The sequence below is a fragment of the Leguminivora glycinivorella genome, chromosome 24 (assembly GCF_023078275.1).
Source record: "Leguminivora glycinivorella isolate SPB_JAAS2020 chromosome 24, LegGlyc_1.1, whole genome shotgun sequence".
NCBI lineage: Eukaryota > Metazoa > Arthropoda > Insecta > Lepidoptera > Tortricidae > Leguminivora > Leguminivora glycinivorella.
Genome location: NC_062994.1, coordinates 6,671,507 through 6,689,784, shown reverse-complemented (window position 1 = coordinate 6,689,784; position 18,278 = coordinate 6,671,507). Strand labels below are relative to the sequence as shown.

The following is an 18,278-nucleotide window of genomic DNA, read 5'->3' as shown; positions in this document are numbered from 1 at the left end:
TAGTAATATGTGTAAGGTACAGCCAGCCAAAAAAGTGGTTTACCACTTTTCGATCAATAGAGAGAGATCGATCAGCAAATAGATCAGTTACAATGGCCCCCCAGTCGAGAATTGCCCCGCTTTACCTTAATCGAAGTAATCGCGGACAGATGTACCTACAAAGAAACCTACGGATCCAAATGAAAATCTTATTTTTTGTAAACGTTTCAATAAACGTTCCAAAAAGTGGTTTACCACTTTTCGATCAATAGAGTCGAAAAGTGGTAAACCACTTTCTTGGCTGACCGTACAGCAAATAGATCAGTTACAATGGCCCCCCAGTCGAGAATTGCCCCGCTTTACCTTAATCGAAGTAATCGCGGACAGATGTACCTACAAAGAAACCTACGGATCCAAATGAAAATCTTATTTTTTGTAAACGTTTCAATAAACGTTCCAAAAAGTGGTTTACCACTTTTCGATCAATAGAGTCGAAAAGTGGTAAACCACTTTCTTGGCTGACCGTACAGCAAATAGATCAGTTACAATGGCCCCCCAGTCGAGAATTGTCCCGCTTTACCTTAATCGAAGTAATCACGGACAGATGTACCTACAAAGAAACCTACGGATCCAAATGAAAATCTTATTTTTTGTAAACGTTTCAATAAGAATACTTTTATTACGCGGGCGAAGCCGCGGGTAAAAGCTAGTTGAGCATAAAGTTTTTATTATCTAGCTATGATTTATGACTATCAATTATGTATTTAGTTTAATAACTTCGATTTATAAACAAATAAACGTAATATGATTACGATCTTCAAACTCTTTTTGACGGTCCGGAACAAAAAAAAAACTTGTTTTTCAAATACCTACTGCGATATCCGTACTAATATTATAAATGGGAAAGTGTGTCTGTTTGTTTGTCCGTCTTCCACAGCAAAACGGAGCGACAAATTGACGTGATTTTTTTAAGTGTAGATAGTTGAAGGGATGGAAGGTGACATAGGCTACTTTTTGTCTCTTTCTAACCCCCCACTTCCTAAATGGGGGGTGGAAGTTTGTATGGAGCATTCCATTTTCGAATTTAACGCGAGCGAAGCCGCGGGTAAAAGCTAGTAAATTATAAAATAAAATATATATCTAAAGAATAACTAAGCCCACTAATGGCTATACCGCTATATCTTTGAGTGATTCTGGGCTTGATAATTTGAAGTTGAACACGTATCAAGTTAACAATATGGACTAAATTGTCAAAACTGAGGTCAAAAGTTTTGAGCCTGTGTCGAGAGATGGCAGTCTTATGCACTGTGATTACACATTCTACTTTGACAGTAACTCTACATATAATACTCGATTATGTTTGATTATACCAAAGACATATATAACTCTGTATAGACAGATAAAATCCTTCGACAGTAACTCTCTAATAATACTCGATCCTCTTTGATTATACGGAACCCTAAGAAACCTGAAGGCCAAGAAATCCATAATAACGACTAGACTGCAACATTATGCAGCAATGTGCATTTGCATACGTAGCATATTCGAGTTCGTTGGGAATGTTGCAATTACTCTATTATACAGGGTTCTCATTGGCTGAGTATTTGAACTTAAAATTTAATCATAAATTACATAGACTTACCCCTGTATTCCCAAACGGGGTAGACGGAGCACAAGATTTTGGTCAAATTTCAGTGACATTATTAACAATGAAGGGGTTGAAAGAAAACGAAATTGTGATAATCAGAGTTCTGATATCTCGTAGCATGGTAAGACGTTAGAGAACCATAATCGATTTTGACATATAAGTCAACTCATTCTCACTTACTCATTCCAAAAGTTGATTATAAACGAAATAAATATAATTAATTTGGAATTGAATATAACTATATTTTAAATGAAAAAAAAAAAGATTGCCACACTATACTACGTAAAGAAACACGCAAACAAAAAATAATATTAACTAAGCTTCTAGTTTGTAATATCCATAGAACACGTAGATACAGGTATATAAGTTCTTCAAAATCCTGGCAAGGTATGACGGGTGTATTATCCATTTCAAAATTAGTCTGTATAACTAGGTAGGTAATTATTTTTTCTTTTATTTATTGTCTTAACACTTTTAATAATTCATCGTTTTAGATGAAATTAAAAGCATTTTGTGACTAATTAATTAATTATATACATGAGGATGAGTATGAGTATAAATTATAATAAATTTAATGTTATATATATCGTTATAATATCGACTCCATGGTTCTCTAACGTCTTACCATGCTTAAGTATGAGATATCAGAACCCTGGCGATAATTGATAGAGCTGTGACAGGTTGCTAGAGCATAACAACTAAGTATGTTGATGTTTATTTAGTTCGTTTTTACTTATCAAAATCATAAACGTTTGAGGAGTACAATTTATGTTTTATTGTAATTTGGCTCATGTTACAAGTGCATATTTAAATACTAGGGTGGCTCGCATATCCGTGTGATTATGATGATATAAACAATCCTATATCCTTCGCGGGATCTTCGTATACTATCCATTTTCAATGTATAATTTCAATATTATTTCGTTGATGTCTTTATCTAACAGACTTTCAACTTGGATGTCAAAGAACAAAAGACTTCAACGCGCAATATTCGCTAAGTGCACGACTGGTGGCGCCCTCTTGTTCAATGAATATCTAAATCGTCCATTACTGAAAGGAATTAAAATATCTCATAGAAATATGAAAAGTGTACAAAAAAAAAAATTGGAAATCTTGCAAGACACTCTGCCGTCACAGTATAATAAAGAGTACTATCGTACAGTATGGCCACTCTCACTCCCCGCTGAAAGTACCGCCCACCCCCTCTCGGTTACCTCACAGTTACCGCCTGTCAAAAACGCGAACGGTCGGCCTGTCATATTTCACTCATACAAGCATAGTACGCGTTCACCTACACGAGCTTAGACTGTGTGCTAGGAACGCGCCTCTTTCATATATTTGATCGCCAGTGTCCGAGGCGTGCTGACAAAATGACAATCGTTGACGCTATACTGCTGCTGACAGCTCTGTCGCGCCAATATGGGAGAGCGATAGAGATAGCTATAACGATATTATCGTGAGCGTTTGTACATCTATCTCCGTATGCAGTTTTGGGACAATAATGAAACAACACATAGAAATCACCGTTTATTCCGCCTTGACTAAACTACCAGTGTTTGATGATCGGAGTCAGCACCGGCTGCAAAGGCAATGGAGCCCCTAGTAGCCCCGGTTGGACCAAAGTCAGAGGGGGCCACGGAGCCCCGACCAAGCCTATACCCTGGGTCAACGCCAGACCTTCCAATTTAGACCCTTCTAACTTTTCTTTCTCTTCTTTTTCTGCAGTCTTAGTTATTTTTTCATCTTTAACTAGCGGTATCAATCCAGGAGCATATACCAGGTTGGCATAAGGTAAAGGAGCTACTACTGGGATCAGGCTTTTCGCTAAAGCTTCAGCGTTATTCGCGACCGCTCCGTCGATTTTCGCTTCGACGGTTTTCACCGCGTCGATCGCTTGCCATTTCTTGTCTTCTACGTTCCAGAATAGTTCTTCGCTCTTTTCTTTCGCTATGGAAGTTACTTCTTCTCCTTTTTCCTGCAACAACCAAAAAAATTTCTTAAAGTTAAAACAATTTTCGAAACAGGTCGTATCAAAGAGTTACTGGCTCTTTTCTGAATTTACTCAATTTATTAATACATCGCATTTGATTGCGTACGCCACTAAATGGTTCTTCTCTTTTGATTTGTGAATATCCCTGGGACTCTTTAATGACCTTTTGTCCTTCCAACGTCAGTTTAAACACATTCCTGGCCATAACAGCCACTCATGACCTATTCTGCTATAATAGTTTTTGCCCTGGATTTCTTGAACCTCAATTTCTTTAGTAGCCTAAACCATAAAAAACATATCAACCTGATCTCTAATCTTGGTCTCTCAACAGATTTTTGGCATTGATAGCATCCTTCTGAACCAATGGTATCAAACAAATTCGCCACTCACCTTCTGACCTTCCAAAGCCAATTCAGCTTGATCCCTGGCCACGTCAGCAGCTAATCTGGCCTGGTCTGCAATAGCTCTGGCCTCGTCTTCAGCCTTGACCTTGGCATCTATGGCAGCAGCTTGGAGATCCCCTGGATTAGTGGCGACGATGGCGACTACAGGTGCTGGAGCCGCGTAGGCAATGGGCTGTTGGAAATATAAGTGTCAAATCTAAGTTTATAGCTGTCTTCGTATTAGGCGAAAGTTGAGATGAGATCTAAAAGTAGACTTAGCTTCTGGCTCTTAATTTTATTGTAGCTAGCTTAACCTGTTTGGCTAACGTTTTGGGCTGATCTTCCGCTTGAGTATTAGCATCCTTACCTGCAGCCTGGATATTTCCAAGGGATATATTGGAGGTGAACGAATCAACACTTATCTTTTGGCCTTCCAACGCCAGTTCAGCCTGATCCCTAGCCACATGAGCAGATAATCTCGCCAGGTCAGCAATAGCTCTAGCCTGGTCCTCAGCTAGCACCTAGCGTCAATGGCTGCAGCCTGAAGGTACCTTGGGTATACAAAGGGAGTGTCATATTTAGATGAATCAACACTCACCTTTTGACCTTTCAAAGCTAATTCCGCCTAGTTCCTAGCCATATAGCCCTGGCTTGATCTTCATCTTGCACCTTAGCATCAACGGCAGCAGCCTGAAGCTCCTCAGGGTTGATATATTAAGAAGAATCGATATTAGACTCACCTTTTGCCCTTCCAAGGCTAGTTCCACCTGGTCTCTCGCAACATCAGCAGCTAATCTCGCCTGATCAGCGATAGCTCTAGCTTGGTCCTCAGCTTGGACCTTAGCATCAATGGCAGCAGCCTGAAGGTCCCCAGGGGATAGAGTGGGGAGGGCTGCGGGGATAATGGGGGCTATGGCCACCACGGGAGAGGAGGGCGCTGCGACCGCGCAGGCGAAGATGGCTGACAGGATCTGTTGATAAAAATAATTAAAACGTGTTGGTAAATTTTCTGATAAAATCTATGGTCAAAAATGTGTAAATCTTTTGCCAAGTTTTTGGTTATGTTGGCCTATCAATGTTTATTTATATTTATACCTTATAGTGACCAATATTTTTGATTTCGAATTTGCGTAACGGTGGCTCTGGGACAGTATTTCCTTTTTGATAGCGTGTCAGAATCTTGCTCTTGTAATAGTATGCTATATGACTATTATGGTATATAAAATTATGCTAAATCAAATTTGACCAAATTAAGGTTCTGCAGAACAATATCCTGCCAAGTGTGTCGTATGCCTGGTAGTAATAATGCCAACTATTTTTTCTGCAAAATTAACATTCGACCAAAAGTGTTTCTGCGAAACATGTTATGCGAAGTGTTTTTCTGACCAAAATTATTCTGCCAGATGAGGGTAACCCCACGTAAAATGAGGAGGCACACTGATATTTTATCCCGCCAGGCGGCGCCTGTGCAAGTGTCTAGGCATGTCACTGTCATTCATATGTGTGAGAGAGAAGAAATATCTTCTTCTCGCTCTCACGAATGAAATTCTTTATCTGTGCAATGGACTAATAAGATGGCGCCATCTAATATTGTCTTCGGTTACCGCGATAGTTACTCATGAAATAAAACTATGGAAACGGATTAAATCGCGTATAATGAATTTAAAATACATCCCGACGTTTCGAACTCTTTACAGTGTTGACCACGAACGCTGTAAAGAGTTCGAAACGTCGGGATGTATTTTAAATTCATTATACGCGATTTAATCCGTTTCCATAGTTTTATTTCATGGCGCCATCTGTCATAATATTTGAGTGTGCCCCCTCATTGTCGAAGATCGCTCGACATGTTCATCTTCGACAATTTTAGGTGAGTTACCCGATTTTACATGTTTAATTGATCTAGCCGGTATTAAACCGGCATCCAAATCTCAAGGCAGGAGTTATCAAGTCGTCTGTATGTGTCGCTTAACTTCAAACCTGGGTAAAACCATTCTGCTTTAAGGCTGTCTGGATAATCAAGTAAATCAACCTTATAATAGAATGGATTTACCCAGTTTTGAAGTTAAGCGACACGTATGTTTTTTTTATTTTATTTTATACCGATTTTTATGTATACTTTACGTGTAATTTGAGTTTTTATATCTTTTCCGTGCTAAGATTTATTTTGAACACACATGTTATCGATTCGGAGATGCATTCTAATCAAATTATAATCATTGGATGTATAATTATTTAGGTGATTTCTAATAATAGGTATTAAATTAACTGTACCTATCCATTTAAGACTAGTCAAATTTAAATGACTTGTAAACGCTTATTTGACCTGTCAATCAAATCATTAAAAGTAACTAGAAGTCATTATCGATAAATGTTTCCGGATGTAAGTAGGTACTTACAAGGAACAGTTACTATACAATTTATAAATAACGGGACTACCTCTACATTCCTAATGACGTTTGTTCGAAAATCACTTGGCCTAACTCATTTGGCCGAATTATGAAATGCCTAACGCTCTTTTGGCCTAACGATCATTTGGCATAATTTAAATTTTGCCCCAAAAATGACATTACCCAGAACCGATTCGCTGTTAGAAAGGTAGGTTTAGGTTAGGTTAGAACCGTGACCTCACACAAATCCGAATTGCTTCTAAAAAAGTGGGTTTTAACGGCGTTAGGCGAAACAATATTAGGACATTTAAATTAGGCCAAATGATCATTATGCCAAAAAATATTAGGCGATCTAAAAATCGAAGAAAAAACTTTAGGAATCTGGAAGATATACATCCATAAATAACATTAGTTTATATAACAACATTGATTTGCGGAAAATTATGTTCATATTGTAAGTAACCATTAATGTACGAGACAAGACTAATTATCTTTTAAACCACTTTAACGCTGAATCGATACAAAGTTGATTAATCGATATATGCTAATCGATTCGTTTTTAATTTGTTCGTCACGCGACCACTTTATAACTGTCTACTTTAATTTACGAATAAGTTCATGTGTGTTTTATATTAACATGTTGATTAAAATTAAATCTGTGCACTTAGAACATTGGTATTTAAAAACAAATATATAATGTGTGCGTTGAAATGACACTTAACATTTGTATTGAAATTTTATTTTGATTCGCAGGAAAATTAATAAAAATGAATGACATTCTTGACAACACACTATGTAGATTAACATTTAAAATCATGGTTAAAAAATCATGTCGTGCTTATTTTATTTATTTAATTATTCGAATTATAATTTGGTCGTAAAGTTTCATGAACATAAACACTAATTAATTATAATTGGAACACTAATTAAATATTTGACACAAAGAAAATGATCTATTTACTAAAATGGAAGCGATAGCTTTTATCTGTTTCAATACTGCACTGAATCTACATTTATATGTAATCAATTTAAAGCTATCCGAAATCACACTTTCTTTGTTCCCCGCACAACACTTTTAAAACACTTATAGACAAAACTACTGACCAGAACTCTCATCTTGAGTCTCGAAGGCTACTGATGCCTCCCAGCGCACCCGTTTAGCTTATATACCAGCTCAATATAGAACAAACTGGCTGGAAACTGGATGATCTTTGCCTTAAAAAAAAGAAATTAAAAAAGTTGCAGCGCGGGAATGCAGGAAATGCGCGCGCATTTTGACAGATGATGGGCGAGGCGCCATGTTCGATGCGTCTTTAGGGGTCTGTCAGTGAACTGTTAGGAACCTTTTTAGTTTCGCTATATTCGTCTATCTGTCTGTCCGTTTGCAGATTTGGTTTAGTGCTAAAAAGCTGCTGTTCGGCATGCCGACAAAGTCGTAGTATAAATAGTTACACCGGTCAAATCTTACATGAAAATCGGCTAAAAAAACAAAGTGTGATGTAAAGCTGGATTTTTGGTATGTTATTTGGAGTCCTTGGGGGAATGTAAGACTATATTTTGCAAGCAAAAAAAAAGTGTGCTAACTTCGTAATTTAAAAAAAAAAGTAAAAAAATCGGACTTTTTTTGGTTTTTATTTTTTTATTAAAAAACTATGCGTTTTTGGTCAAAAGTTGCTTTGTAATATTGAAAGCGCATTAAATTTCAAACAGTTTGACATATTTTTTATCAATTTCGGTTAAATAGTTTTCGAGATATGAAGAGTCAAAAAAGGTTAATTTTTGACGCATTTATAAAATGTAGCGTTTTGCCAATATTTTTAACCCCCGACGCAAAAACGAAGGGGTGTTATAAATTTGACGTGTCTGTCTGTCTGTCCGTCTGTCTGTCTGTCTGTCTGTCTGTCTGTCTGTCTGTTTGTCTGTCTGTGTGTGTGTCTGTCTGTGGCATCGTAGCTCCCGAACGGATGAACCGATTTTGATTTAGTTTTTTTTGTCTGAAAGCTGAGTTAGTCGGGAGTGTTCTTAGCCATGTTTCATGAAATTCGGTCAACTATGTCGCGGTCGGGGGTTTTTCAAAATTTTAATTTTGTGGTTAATTAGACAAATATCTGCAAAATACTTCATGATATGATATATATTGCAATATAACATTGTATAAAATTTATTTTGCTTTAGTTTTAGTGCAAATAAAGGTCTACTGACGAATAGTTACTTTGGTAAACAAAAAAAAATCTATAAATAGAGAAGCCAAGAGTCTGGTAGATTGGTTAAGGTAAAAAATAGTTGACGCTAAAAGTTTTAGGTTGAAAGTGCTATCTATTCGATCTTACTTTCTTTGATATCCGTTTATCTGAAAAAATCGTCTAAGCTAACTTTGCATCGATTTGACTATTACTAATGAAGAAATAAAATGCAGTACAATTTTGAAGTTTAGTAAATTAGAAAAATAAAACAGAATTAGTTACATTTTCCTGGTTCTGCATCTTGATGGCACAACTCCTGTAGTGATAGAAAGTCCACTTGAGTTGTATTTGACCACCAATTGCTGTGGAATAAACTACGGGAACGGAAAGCGCCCACGCCAATTACTAAGATATTGTAGAAGTGGTATTTCCAGCAGAAGAACGTAGTAAGATGGAAGTCAACTCTGTCCACAGCCAGCGGGCTAAACTGTGGCGTGAGACAAGGAGGCAGTATGTCTCGGCTCTCTTCAGCGTGTACATTGATGGGCTGTCGCAGGCTTTGACCAGTACCGAGGTTGGCTGCTCCATCAATGGGCAAATGATAAATCACATCGCATATGCAGACGATATGGTCCTACTAGCACCATCTGTGGGAGCTATGCGTAAGTTACTTGCAGAATGCGAGAGATACGCCAGCCAGCATAACATGAGATACAATCCGGACAAGTCTGAATTTATGCTCATGGAGGCAGCACATATGCCCACACATGTACCACCTCTTTTGCTTGATGGAGTTCAATTGCGGAGAGTACACGAAGTCAAATATCTTGGCCACATCTTGTTTTCCAGTTTAAAAGACCAGGAGGACATAGAAAGGCAGAGGCGAGCCACCGCAGTAAGGGCAAACATGTTGGCTAGAAGATTCGCCAAATGTAGTGACAGCGTAAAAAGACAGCTGTTCCTCAGTTTTTACAAGCGTGTACACTGTCGAGTTATGGTCCGACTACACCTGCGCGGTGGTGAGAGACCTGCGCGTGCAATACAACACATACTATGTACTGATATTTCGTTAAACGGAGAATACTATGATTCGGGCACGTCCACGACAACGCTCGTGAGATTGCATCGATGTTATTGACCCTCAGTGATATGCTTTAAAAACCAGTCCGTACAAGAACAATTTCGGAACAATCTGATTCAATTAATGAGGGTTTTCTACTCGTAAATATTTTTTTCCGCCAAGCGGCGAGCCTGAGGTCTTTCTGACCGTAAACTTAACTTACTAAATAAATGTTGATTTGATATACGCGAATATGTGTCTGAGTAATACTTGAACAGCCCCCAAATAATAATAATTCGTTCTCCGCTACGCCTCCTGTAAATATATGTAAACTATCCCATTTGGCCATTACCATCCACCGATTATTTCTGATCCAGTTATACTAGACTTATGATATAATCCTATTTTTTAAATAACTGGCACTCTTTTGGTCTTAAATGAAAGCTAGTGAAATTTTCTACATTTTTATGTAATAGCCTGAGTTGTTTTGCTGATATCTGTCTCAAAATATTAGCAAAACGAATATTTTCATAGAAAGGGGAAAAATGCTCTTTTTTTGACGCTTCATATCTCAAAAAATATTTGACGGACATTGATAAAAAAGATGTCAAACTGTTTGGAATTTAATGCGCTTTCAACATTACAAAGCAACTTTTGACTAAAAATGCATAGTTTTTTAATAAAACGGCAAAAACCAAAAAAAGTCTGATTTTTTACTTTTTTTTTTAAATTACGAAGTTAGCACACCATTTTTTTGCTTGCAAAATATAGTCCTACATTCCCCCAAGGACCCCAAATAACATACCAAAAATGCAGCTTTACATCACACTTTGTTTTTTTATTTCTCTTTTTGACCAGTGTAAGTGGAGAGATACTCTTTTTTTATTGTCGGGGGTCATTGGACCGGTTCAAAACGAATAGAAGTCTTCAAGAATAATTGCTTCTTAGTAAAAAAAAGTAAAAATCCGTTTAACTTTTAAACCATGAGACCAAAAAATATGCAACAGAATAATAATGCTTTGGACGTCGAATGCTCTTAATCCTCTTAATGAATCTGAATCTTATAATCCTCTTTCAAGTCAGTTTACTGTAGACAAAGACATATGTAACTCCGTATAGACAGCTACAGTCTAAGAAAAAAATGTACTTCAGAACCATATCGAAAAAGGTACGGTGGCCTAGATGGCGTTATTACACCTTTGGGGGACGCTCGGCTAGATGGCGCTAATATTAATATTTGGCATTTTAACACATAACAAGCTAAGAATATGGGCCAAATTGTCAAAACTGAGGTTTAAAAGAAAATAGGCCTGTATCGAGAGATGGCAGTCTATGCACTGTGATTACACATTTTACTTTGACAGTAACTCTCTATAATACTTGATCCTCTTTGACTGTAGGTAACTAACGTGTAGCAACGGAACCCTGCACTGAGTATGGCCTGACACGTTCTTGGCCATTTTTTTTGGGAGTTGCGTAATGAAATTAAACGCATTCGTGCGTGTTTTAGATTGCATTGTGTAATTGAGTTAACTTATGACTTATGGGTGCCAAAGATTACTTCTTACGAAATGATTAAACTTCTGGATAATTTCTTCTTTTCTCTTGCACGTTAGTTGCTATAATTACTTTTAAAATTTGATTCAATTTGGACATTTTTATCAAAGTCATGCCTTATCTTGTCCGGAAGTTACGTACATTACGATACAAGTGCGGAAAATAGGAAATTCGAAACGAGTGGCGATATCACAGAATATATAATAGTACAAGTACAGAAGGCTCACCCCTTTGATGTTCTCAAAATGCCGCCATTTTAAATTCGTATCTACATTAGCAAACGGACCGCACGCGAGCAGCCGACATTGAATTCTAATGCGCGGCGCTAAGGTCACCATTGAATGGGCCGCGAATTCGCGGCCGCCGGCATGTACTTGTAGCCGTCTCTGGCGATATATTAAAACGCGGCCCAAGGGAGTGTTTTAAATCAACACGAGTTATTTCCTCCCATCTCCCTTCTACTCCCACCATCTGTACTGTATACTGAAAAATTATTGTTTTCGAAATAATCATCTTCATACCTAATTTATTAGAATCATCATGTTTGTTCATCAGGTTCAGAGGGCCTACTGCGAACCCCAAAGTACACCAATACTTTGGGGTTCGCAGTAGGCTTCTTTCTCTGTCACTCTTTAAGACGCTACAGGAGCGAAAATGCTAAAATGGAAAGGAGCCCTTTCAATTTGGGAATTTTAGTTAAATATACTAGTATTATTAACTAGATTTATCGAAAAAAAATGTTCGTTCAGAACAACTCAGTGAAAAGATATTGCAAAAAAAAAAATCGAGGATCCGCTCTCGACTGTTTCCTCCTTCAAAACTTAATCAATCGTAACGAAAGTTGAGAACCTAAATAAAAATGAAATAATCTTTGTCGGAACGTTTAGTTTTTTTGGCTAATTGTGGCAATTTTGAATACCACACCTTTTTTAGCGCCATAATTTGAATAAGGCCGTTTTTGGAAAATTTTGATTTGCCCTAGCGTCTTTAAAAATAAGAATATCAAATAATCAAAACTGTTCGACACAGATAAAAATAACAATATTCTATGTTGAAAACATCATTGCTCCATCTTCAAAAACCTGGGAAGAAATAGTCGAGAGCGTTTGTATGGAGAATTGACCCCTCCTGTATCATCTTAATGGAATAAAAGAGAAAAACGCTTGTCTTGTGACGAACTTTTTGTCTTTAGGGTCACTGAAATCCCTCAAGGGCAAGAGGATGTCGTATTCCTTCCTTAACTTCAGGATAATAATAATTAAAGCGACCATAGCCCAGCTACCGAGCAAAATGTCAGACCAGTTTTATTATTCCACTTAAGGGGGCGTACTGAGGAGAGATGTGTTATTACGTTAAATAATGTGCGCTTGACTTAAAGTGCAATGAGTTTGTACTCACCTCATTATTAAAAGTGCCGTAATCATGCTTACCATTTTATTTAAATTTATATACTTTTTTATGTTATAAATAGACTTAAAAAATGGAAATGTCAACATTATATGCCGGGTTTATAAAATCACATTTCAAATCAGCTTCTGTAAATTGTAATTTGTTACAGAAAAGGGCTAAAGTGCAATTGCCCTGTGTTTGTAGTTTTTCCATCGAGCGAAAATTAAAAACTTAGGATTCAAATCGTAACAGGCCCTCAAGCACATCAACTCAAGTCCTATTTTAAAAACTGTTTTCAGCGGGCGTAGCACACTAGTTTGATAAAATGTATCGCATCGGTGCGTCCCTATAGGGCTTATTGATAGTGCGGAAAGGACGGCCTGACAGGGCTCGGATACCGGTTAAATTTTCAAACCGTTATCATGTACTTACGGCAAAACCTTTAAATTTCGTTTCGCTCGAAAAACGGCTATTTTAAACCGGTTTTTAGGGGAACGCTTTCATTAAAGGTTTCGTTCGATTAACCGGTATAGAACGAAATAAACCGGTTTATTCCGGTAATATACTGTTCTAACCAAACAAAAAAGTCGCTGCGTGAACGTACGTAATTACGTATATATGCGGCGCCGGTGCGTCTCGCCGCTCGTCGAATAAACCGGTTTATTTCGGTTGAAATAAAGTTCTCATAACGTTCGCGTTCTTTACAAAGTTCGGAGTAAAATCGAAATAAACCGGTTTTAACCGGTAAAAAATAAACCGGTTCCGAGCCTTGCGGCCTCACGTTATATCGTTCATCACACGTCCGTGCTTGCCTGCCTGGACCTAATGTACCTACATACTTTAATTTTGAAGTTCTCTTCATACAATATAAATCACATTTTTTTAATGCAATTAACTAAGACTAAAACTTTTTATCTGAAGTCCCCCTTAACGAATTGAAATTGTATCGTTTTAAATTCAGCCTTAACAACTTGAGTAAAACTAGTTCACCTACTTGCTTATATTGTTTTGCATAGCCTTTGCATCTTATGATTTATGTATTTGATTTTATATATGTACTAAGTTACCAACAGATCTAAATAGATTATAGCTCCAATATTTTTTTTTTCACATATGTACAGTCTACATAAGAAATATCTGAACGGTTAAGGCGCTCACAAATATTTGAACAAACTCATTTTTAACCCCCGACGCAAAAACGACGAGGTGTTATAAGTTTGTCGTGTCTGTCTGTCTGTTTGTATGTCTGTCTGTCTGGCTATGGCTCATCGTAGCTCCCGAACGGATGAATCGATTTAGATTTAGTTTGTTTTTGTTTGGTAGCTGAATTAGTCGGGAGTGTTCTTAGGCATGTTTCATCAAAATCGGTCCACTATGTCGCGGTCGGGGGTTTTTTCAAAATTTTAATTTTGTGGTTGGGTTATCACTATTTTGTTCTATTCCATCCAATCATCATCCTCCTTGCGTTATCCCGACATTTGCCACGACTCATGGGAGCCTGGGGTCCGCTTTGACAACTAATCCCAAGATTTGGCGGTAGGCACTAGTTTTTACGAAAGCGACTGCCATCTGACCTTCCAATCCTAAGGGTAACTAGGTTTTTTGGAATTAGTCCGGTTTCCGCAAGATATTTTCCTTCACCGAAAAGCGGCTGGCAAATATCAAATGACATTTCGCACATAAGTTCAGAAAAACTCATTGGTACGAGCCGGGTTCGAACCCGCGACAAGTCGCACGCTCTTACCGCTAGGCCACCAGCGCTTCTGTCTTCGCTTTCTGTTCCATCCAATAGCTCTTTTTAAGTCATTCCTGTCTTTTAATACATATATATATACATACTGCCAAGTCATACTAGAGGTATGTCGCTTTGAGCTTTATCCACCAGATACATGGTTTAAATTGTTTAGCACGTGTATCTAGAGTACAGGTTCAATTAACCCGCAACCGTAAAGTTCTAGAAAGGTCAGCGTCTTGTGGGACGGGAATGGTGATCGTCTTTTGTTTTTGTCGATTTTTTTTTTTTTTATAAAAGGCAATAGTCGTAAATCGGGATAAAATGGCGGACAGTTATGGATCTGCCGGCAACGGTCTACCATAGGCAATACAGCGTGTATTTTTTTGTTTTCCGTTAAATTCGACACGTAGGTAGGTTAATTATCAGGAACCCTCCTGTATATCACTTTTAGTTAAATTCGCAAAAAAATTGTTTCATCATTTTCATACATAATAAAAATAAATGAATTTATTAGTGTGAGAGACCCTTAAGAATAACATTCAAGTTAGTGTCAAGTGATTGACGGCACATGTCAAAACAAATAACATTAGGAATTGGTAAAGGCTTTCACACACGTGTTCAGTAATTATCTTTATTTTTTAACCCCCGACGCAAAAACGACGGGGTGTTATAAGTTTGACGTGTCTGTCTGTCTGTCTGTCTGTCTGTCTGTCTGTCTGTCTGTCCGTCTGTCCGTCCGTCCGTCCGTCCGTCCGTCCGTCTGTCTGTGTGTCTGTCTGTGGCATCGTAGCTCCCGAACGGATGAACCGATTTTGATTTAATTTTTTTTGTCTGAAAGCTGAGTCAGTCGGGAGTGTTCTTAGCCATGTTTCATGAAAATCGGTCCACTATGTCGCGGGCGGGGGTTTTTTCAAAATTTTAATTTTGTGGTTAGGTTAGGTTATTAATCCGTCAATCCCGTAATATGTAGGCACTTTGGAACAATTAAAAAAATCATTTAAAAATCACACATTTCCATTAATTTTTAGCGCGACATGTCTTAAACTAGGAACATTTTCATCCGTTCGGGAGCTACGATGCCACAAACAAACACACACACAGACAGACTGACAGACAAAGAGACAGACAGACAGACATTTGCGTCGGGGGTTAAAAATATGAGTCATCGGAGTATAGGTAGGTATTAATAAAAAGTCAGATGGTGAGTTTTAAACCACTTTTATGCACATTTAAAATCTGAATAATGAAGTTTATTTCTTATAAAACCTGTCACTTCATACCGAGCCCTAAGCCCAAACAATAAAGTTCAAATACCTGCCATGACAAGCGAACAACCGTCGCCTGCGCATAGGTGAAGTTCAAGTTTAAGTGTTGCAGTAAACGAGTTTTGTTGCGTGAGATTTTGAGATTAACACTTTTGTATAGTCGTTATCATACATGTATGTATATTGTACATACTTATATATGTATATCGGAGCGGACACGGTGTTCAAATATATCTGAACATAGTACATACATCCATGACATTTTATTCATCGATAGGTATATGATGGCGACTGTAATGAGCGTAATGTTACATAATAGTACATACGATATATGATATCACCGCCATCTATTCATAACAAACTGAATCAAATACTAAAAGGCATACGCGCAACGAATTCTCCACCTAGCATACCTAGAGTGTCCTTTCATTCTTCATGTCATTGATACTAAATAATTATCTATCTATATCTTCAACAAACGCCACCTATCGCCACCAAACGGAACCAACTACTAAAGGGCGACACCAACTCGCTTTAAACGACATCTAACCAACCTAGTGTTTAATTTCATTGATCAAATCTTTATACGTTCACTAATTGATATAAACGCCATCTACCGCCACCAAACGGATCTACTAAAGGGCTTATGCGAACTTTTGTGCCGCGACCTAACCTAGGACACCTAAGTTACAAAGACCATGAGAATGTCGCCTGGGAAACTGCTATGTGGCAATGGTTTATGAAATGAGCATGCGATGCAGTTTTGCTAGGCGTTAGGGTTATCGCTTTATTATTAAATGGTTGTGGGTGTCGTAGATGTCGACTGTCGGATATGGGTTAAATTGTGACGTATGCGAGAGGCTGGCAACCTCTCACTGCAATATCCCAATTTCAACCCCTTGTTAGCTAAGAGCGGCACTCAAACCTAAATAGTTTCATCTGCTCTGCCTACCCCTTCATGGGGCATAGGCGTTATTGTTTGTATGTATGTTTAATTTATAGGCGGTCAACCAAGTCTTCACACTGATAAATAAAACCGGCCAAGAGCGTGTCGGGCCACGTTCAGTGTAGGGTTCCGTAGTTTTCCGTATTTTTCTCAAAAACTTCTGAACCTATCAAGTTCAAAACAATTTTCCTAGAAAGTCTTTATAAAGTTCTACTTTTGTGATTTTTTTCATATATTTTAAACATATGGTTAAAAAGTTAAGAGGGGGGGGGGACGCACTTTTTTTCCTTTAGGAGCGATTATTTCCGAAAATATTAATATTATAAAATATTAATATAAAATGAATGAATTGACGTCACGGTCAATTCATTCATTTTATATGTTTCTCTTTGACTTTTTAAATAGAAATTATGTTTAAACATAACTACTGTCCAATTTTTTCTTCTAATTATGTGGTGCTTTATTTCGTGCACTGCATAAAATATAGCCTATTGTCTTCATATAACGTGAACCTTCCTAAACCTTGACGTTGGCTGAATCATCAACGAGCCATAATTTTCAAAATTGATTGAAAATGTAAGGAAAATTAATTGAAAATGTAGGGGCTAAAGTTTATTTCCCATAGAAAATTTGAATTTTGTGCATTTTTTGACCGTATAGAGTCTATACTATAGACGGTCAACCAAATATTGGCACTAATAACCTAAACTAACCACAAAATTAAAATGTTAAAAAAAACCCCGACCGTGGCATAGTAGACCGATTTTCATGAAGCATACTCAGCTTTCAGACAAAAAAAACTAAATCCAAATCGGTTCATCCGTTCGGGAGCTACGATGCCACACACAGAAAGACAGACAAACAGACAGACACACACACACACAGACAGACACGTCAAACTTATAACACCCCGTCGTTTTTGCGTCGGAAGTTGAAAAGGCACAAAAATCAAATTCCAAATCCAAACTTCCCAAGAACGGTGAACGAAGAAGAACAGTGTTTTGGTATTGAAGGATTTAGATTATGGTGCATTAGGGTAATTCCGAAAGTCGTCTAATTACGAAAGTTGCATAAAAATCACCATTATTTCCATCATATCAAGATTCCCCTTTCGGAATTATCCGAGCATTTCTGTCATTCGGAATTACCCTAATGCACCTTATTTAGAAGTTTATTTTGGAAACGTACCTACGTCAAAACATTTTCTAGGCATAGGCTGTCATTAAAGCGGTATACATATATTAATATCTAGCAGATCTAGCTGAAATACTAACAGGATACCTCCAAGGCTAAATCAAATTAAAGTGTGGTACGGATTGCAACTAAATAATTTATATATTTACTAGCTTTTACCCGCGGCTTTGCCCGCGTAATAAAAGTATTCATTAAGATTTTCATTTGGATCCGTAGGGACCGTAGGTTTCTCTGTAGGTATATTTATCTGCGATTATTTCGATTGCACGTAATAATTTTGCTTGCAATGATTGTAGAAATATTACACATCGACCACAGCGTAGGTAATTCTATATACGCTGGGGAAACCTTTATAAACATCCCACATAGCCCGTATTTCGACACTATGATCGGTAAAAAGTACTTTTTTCTATTATCCCTTACAATTTTTTACATTTTGCTTATACTTATCGCAAACGTAATCTTCAAGCAAGCAAACAACGATCGTCTTAGAGCACATTGATTGTAAGAGACCGCCGACCAATTATCCGTATCCCTCTAACGATACCCATATCCGTAT

At 37.6% G+C, this 18,278-nt stretch overlaps 2 protein-coding genes across 4 annotated transcripts in view; one reads left to right on the top strand and one right to left on the bottom strand.

Annotated features, from left to right (window-relative positions):
- The window catches only part of LOC125238814 (WD repeat-containing protein 7), a 191,326-nt gene that overhangs the window by 89,682 nt on the left and 83,366 nt on the right, over positions 1 to 18,278 (top strand). The window lies entirely within an intron of this gene.
- Positions 3,142 to 7,512, bottom strand: LOC125238815 (pupal cuticle protein PCP52-like). The gene is made up of 4 exons (XM_048146262.1): positions 7,495 to 7,512; positions 4,741 to 4,971; positions 4,008 to 4,193; positions 3,142 to 3,602 (listed from the first exon to the last, which is right to left on the bottom strand). The coding sequence occupies exons 1-4, from the start codon at positions 7,504 to 7,506 to the stop codon at positions 3,174 to 3,176; spliced, it is 858 nt and encodes a 285-aa protein (XP_048002219.1). The 5' UTR covers positions 7,507 to 7,512; the 3' UTR covers positions 3,142 to 3,173.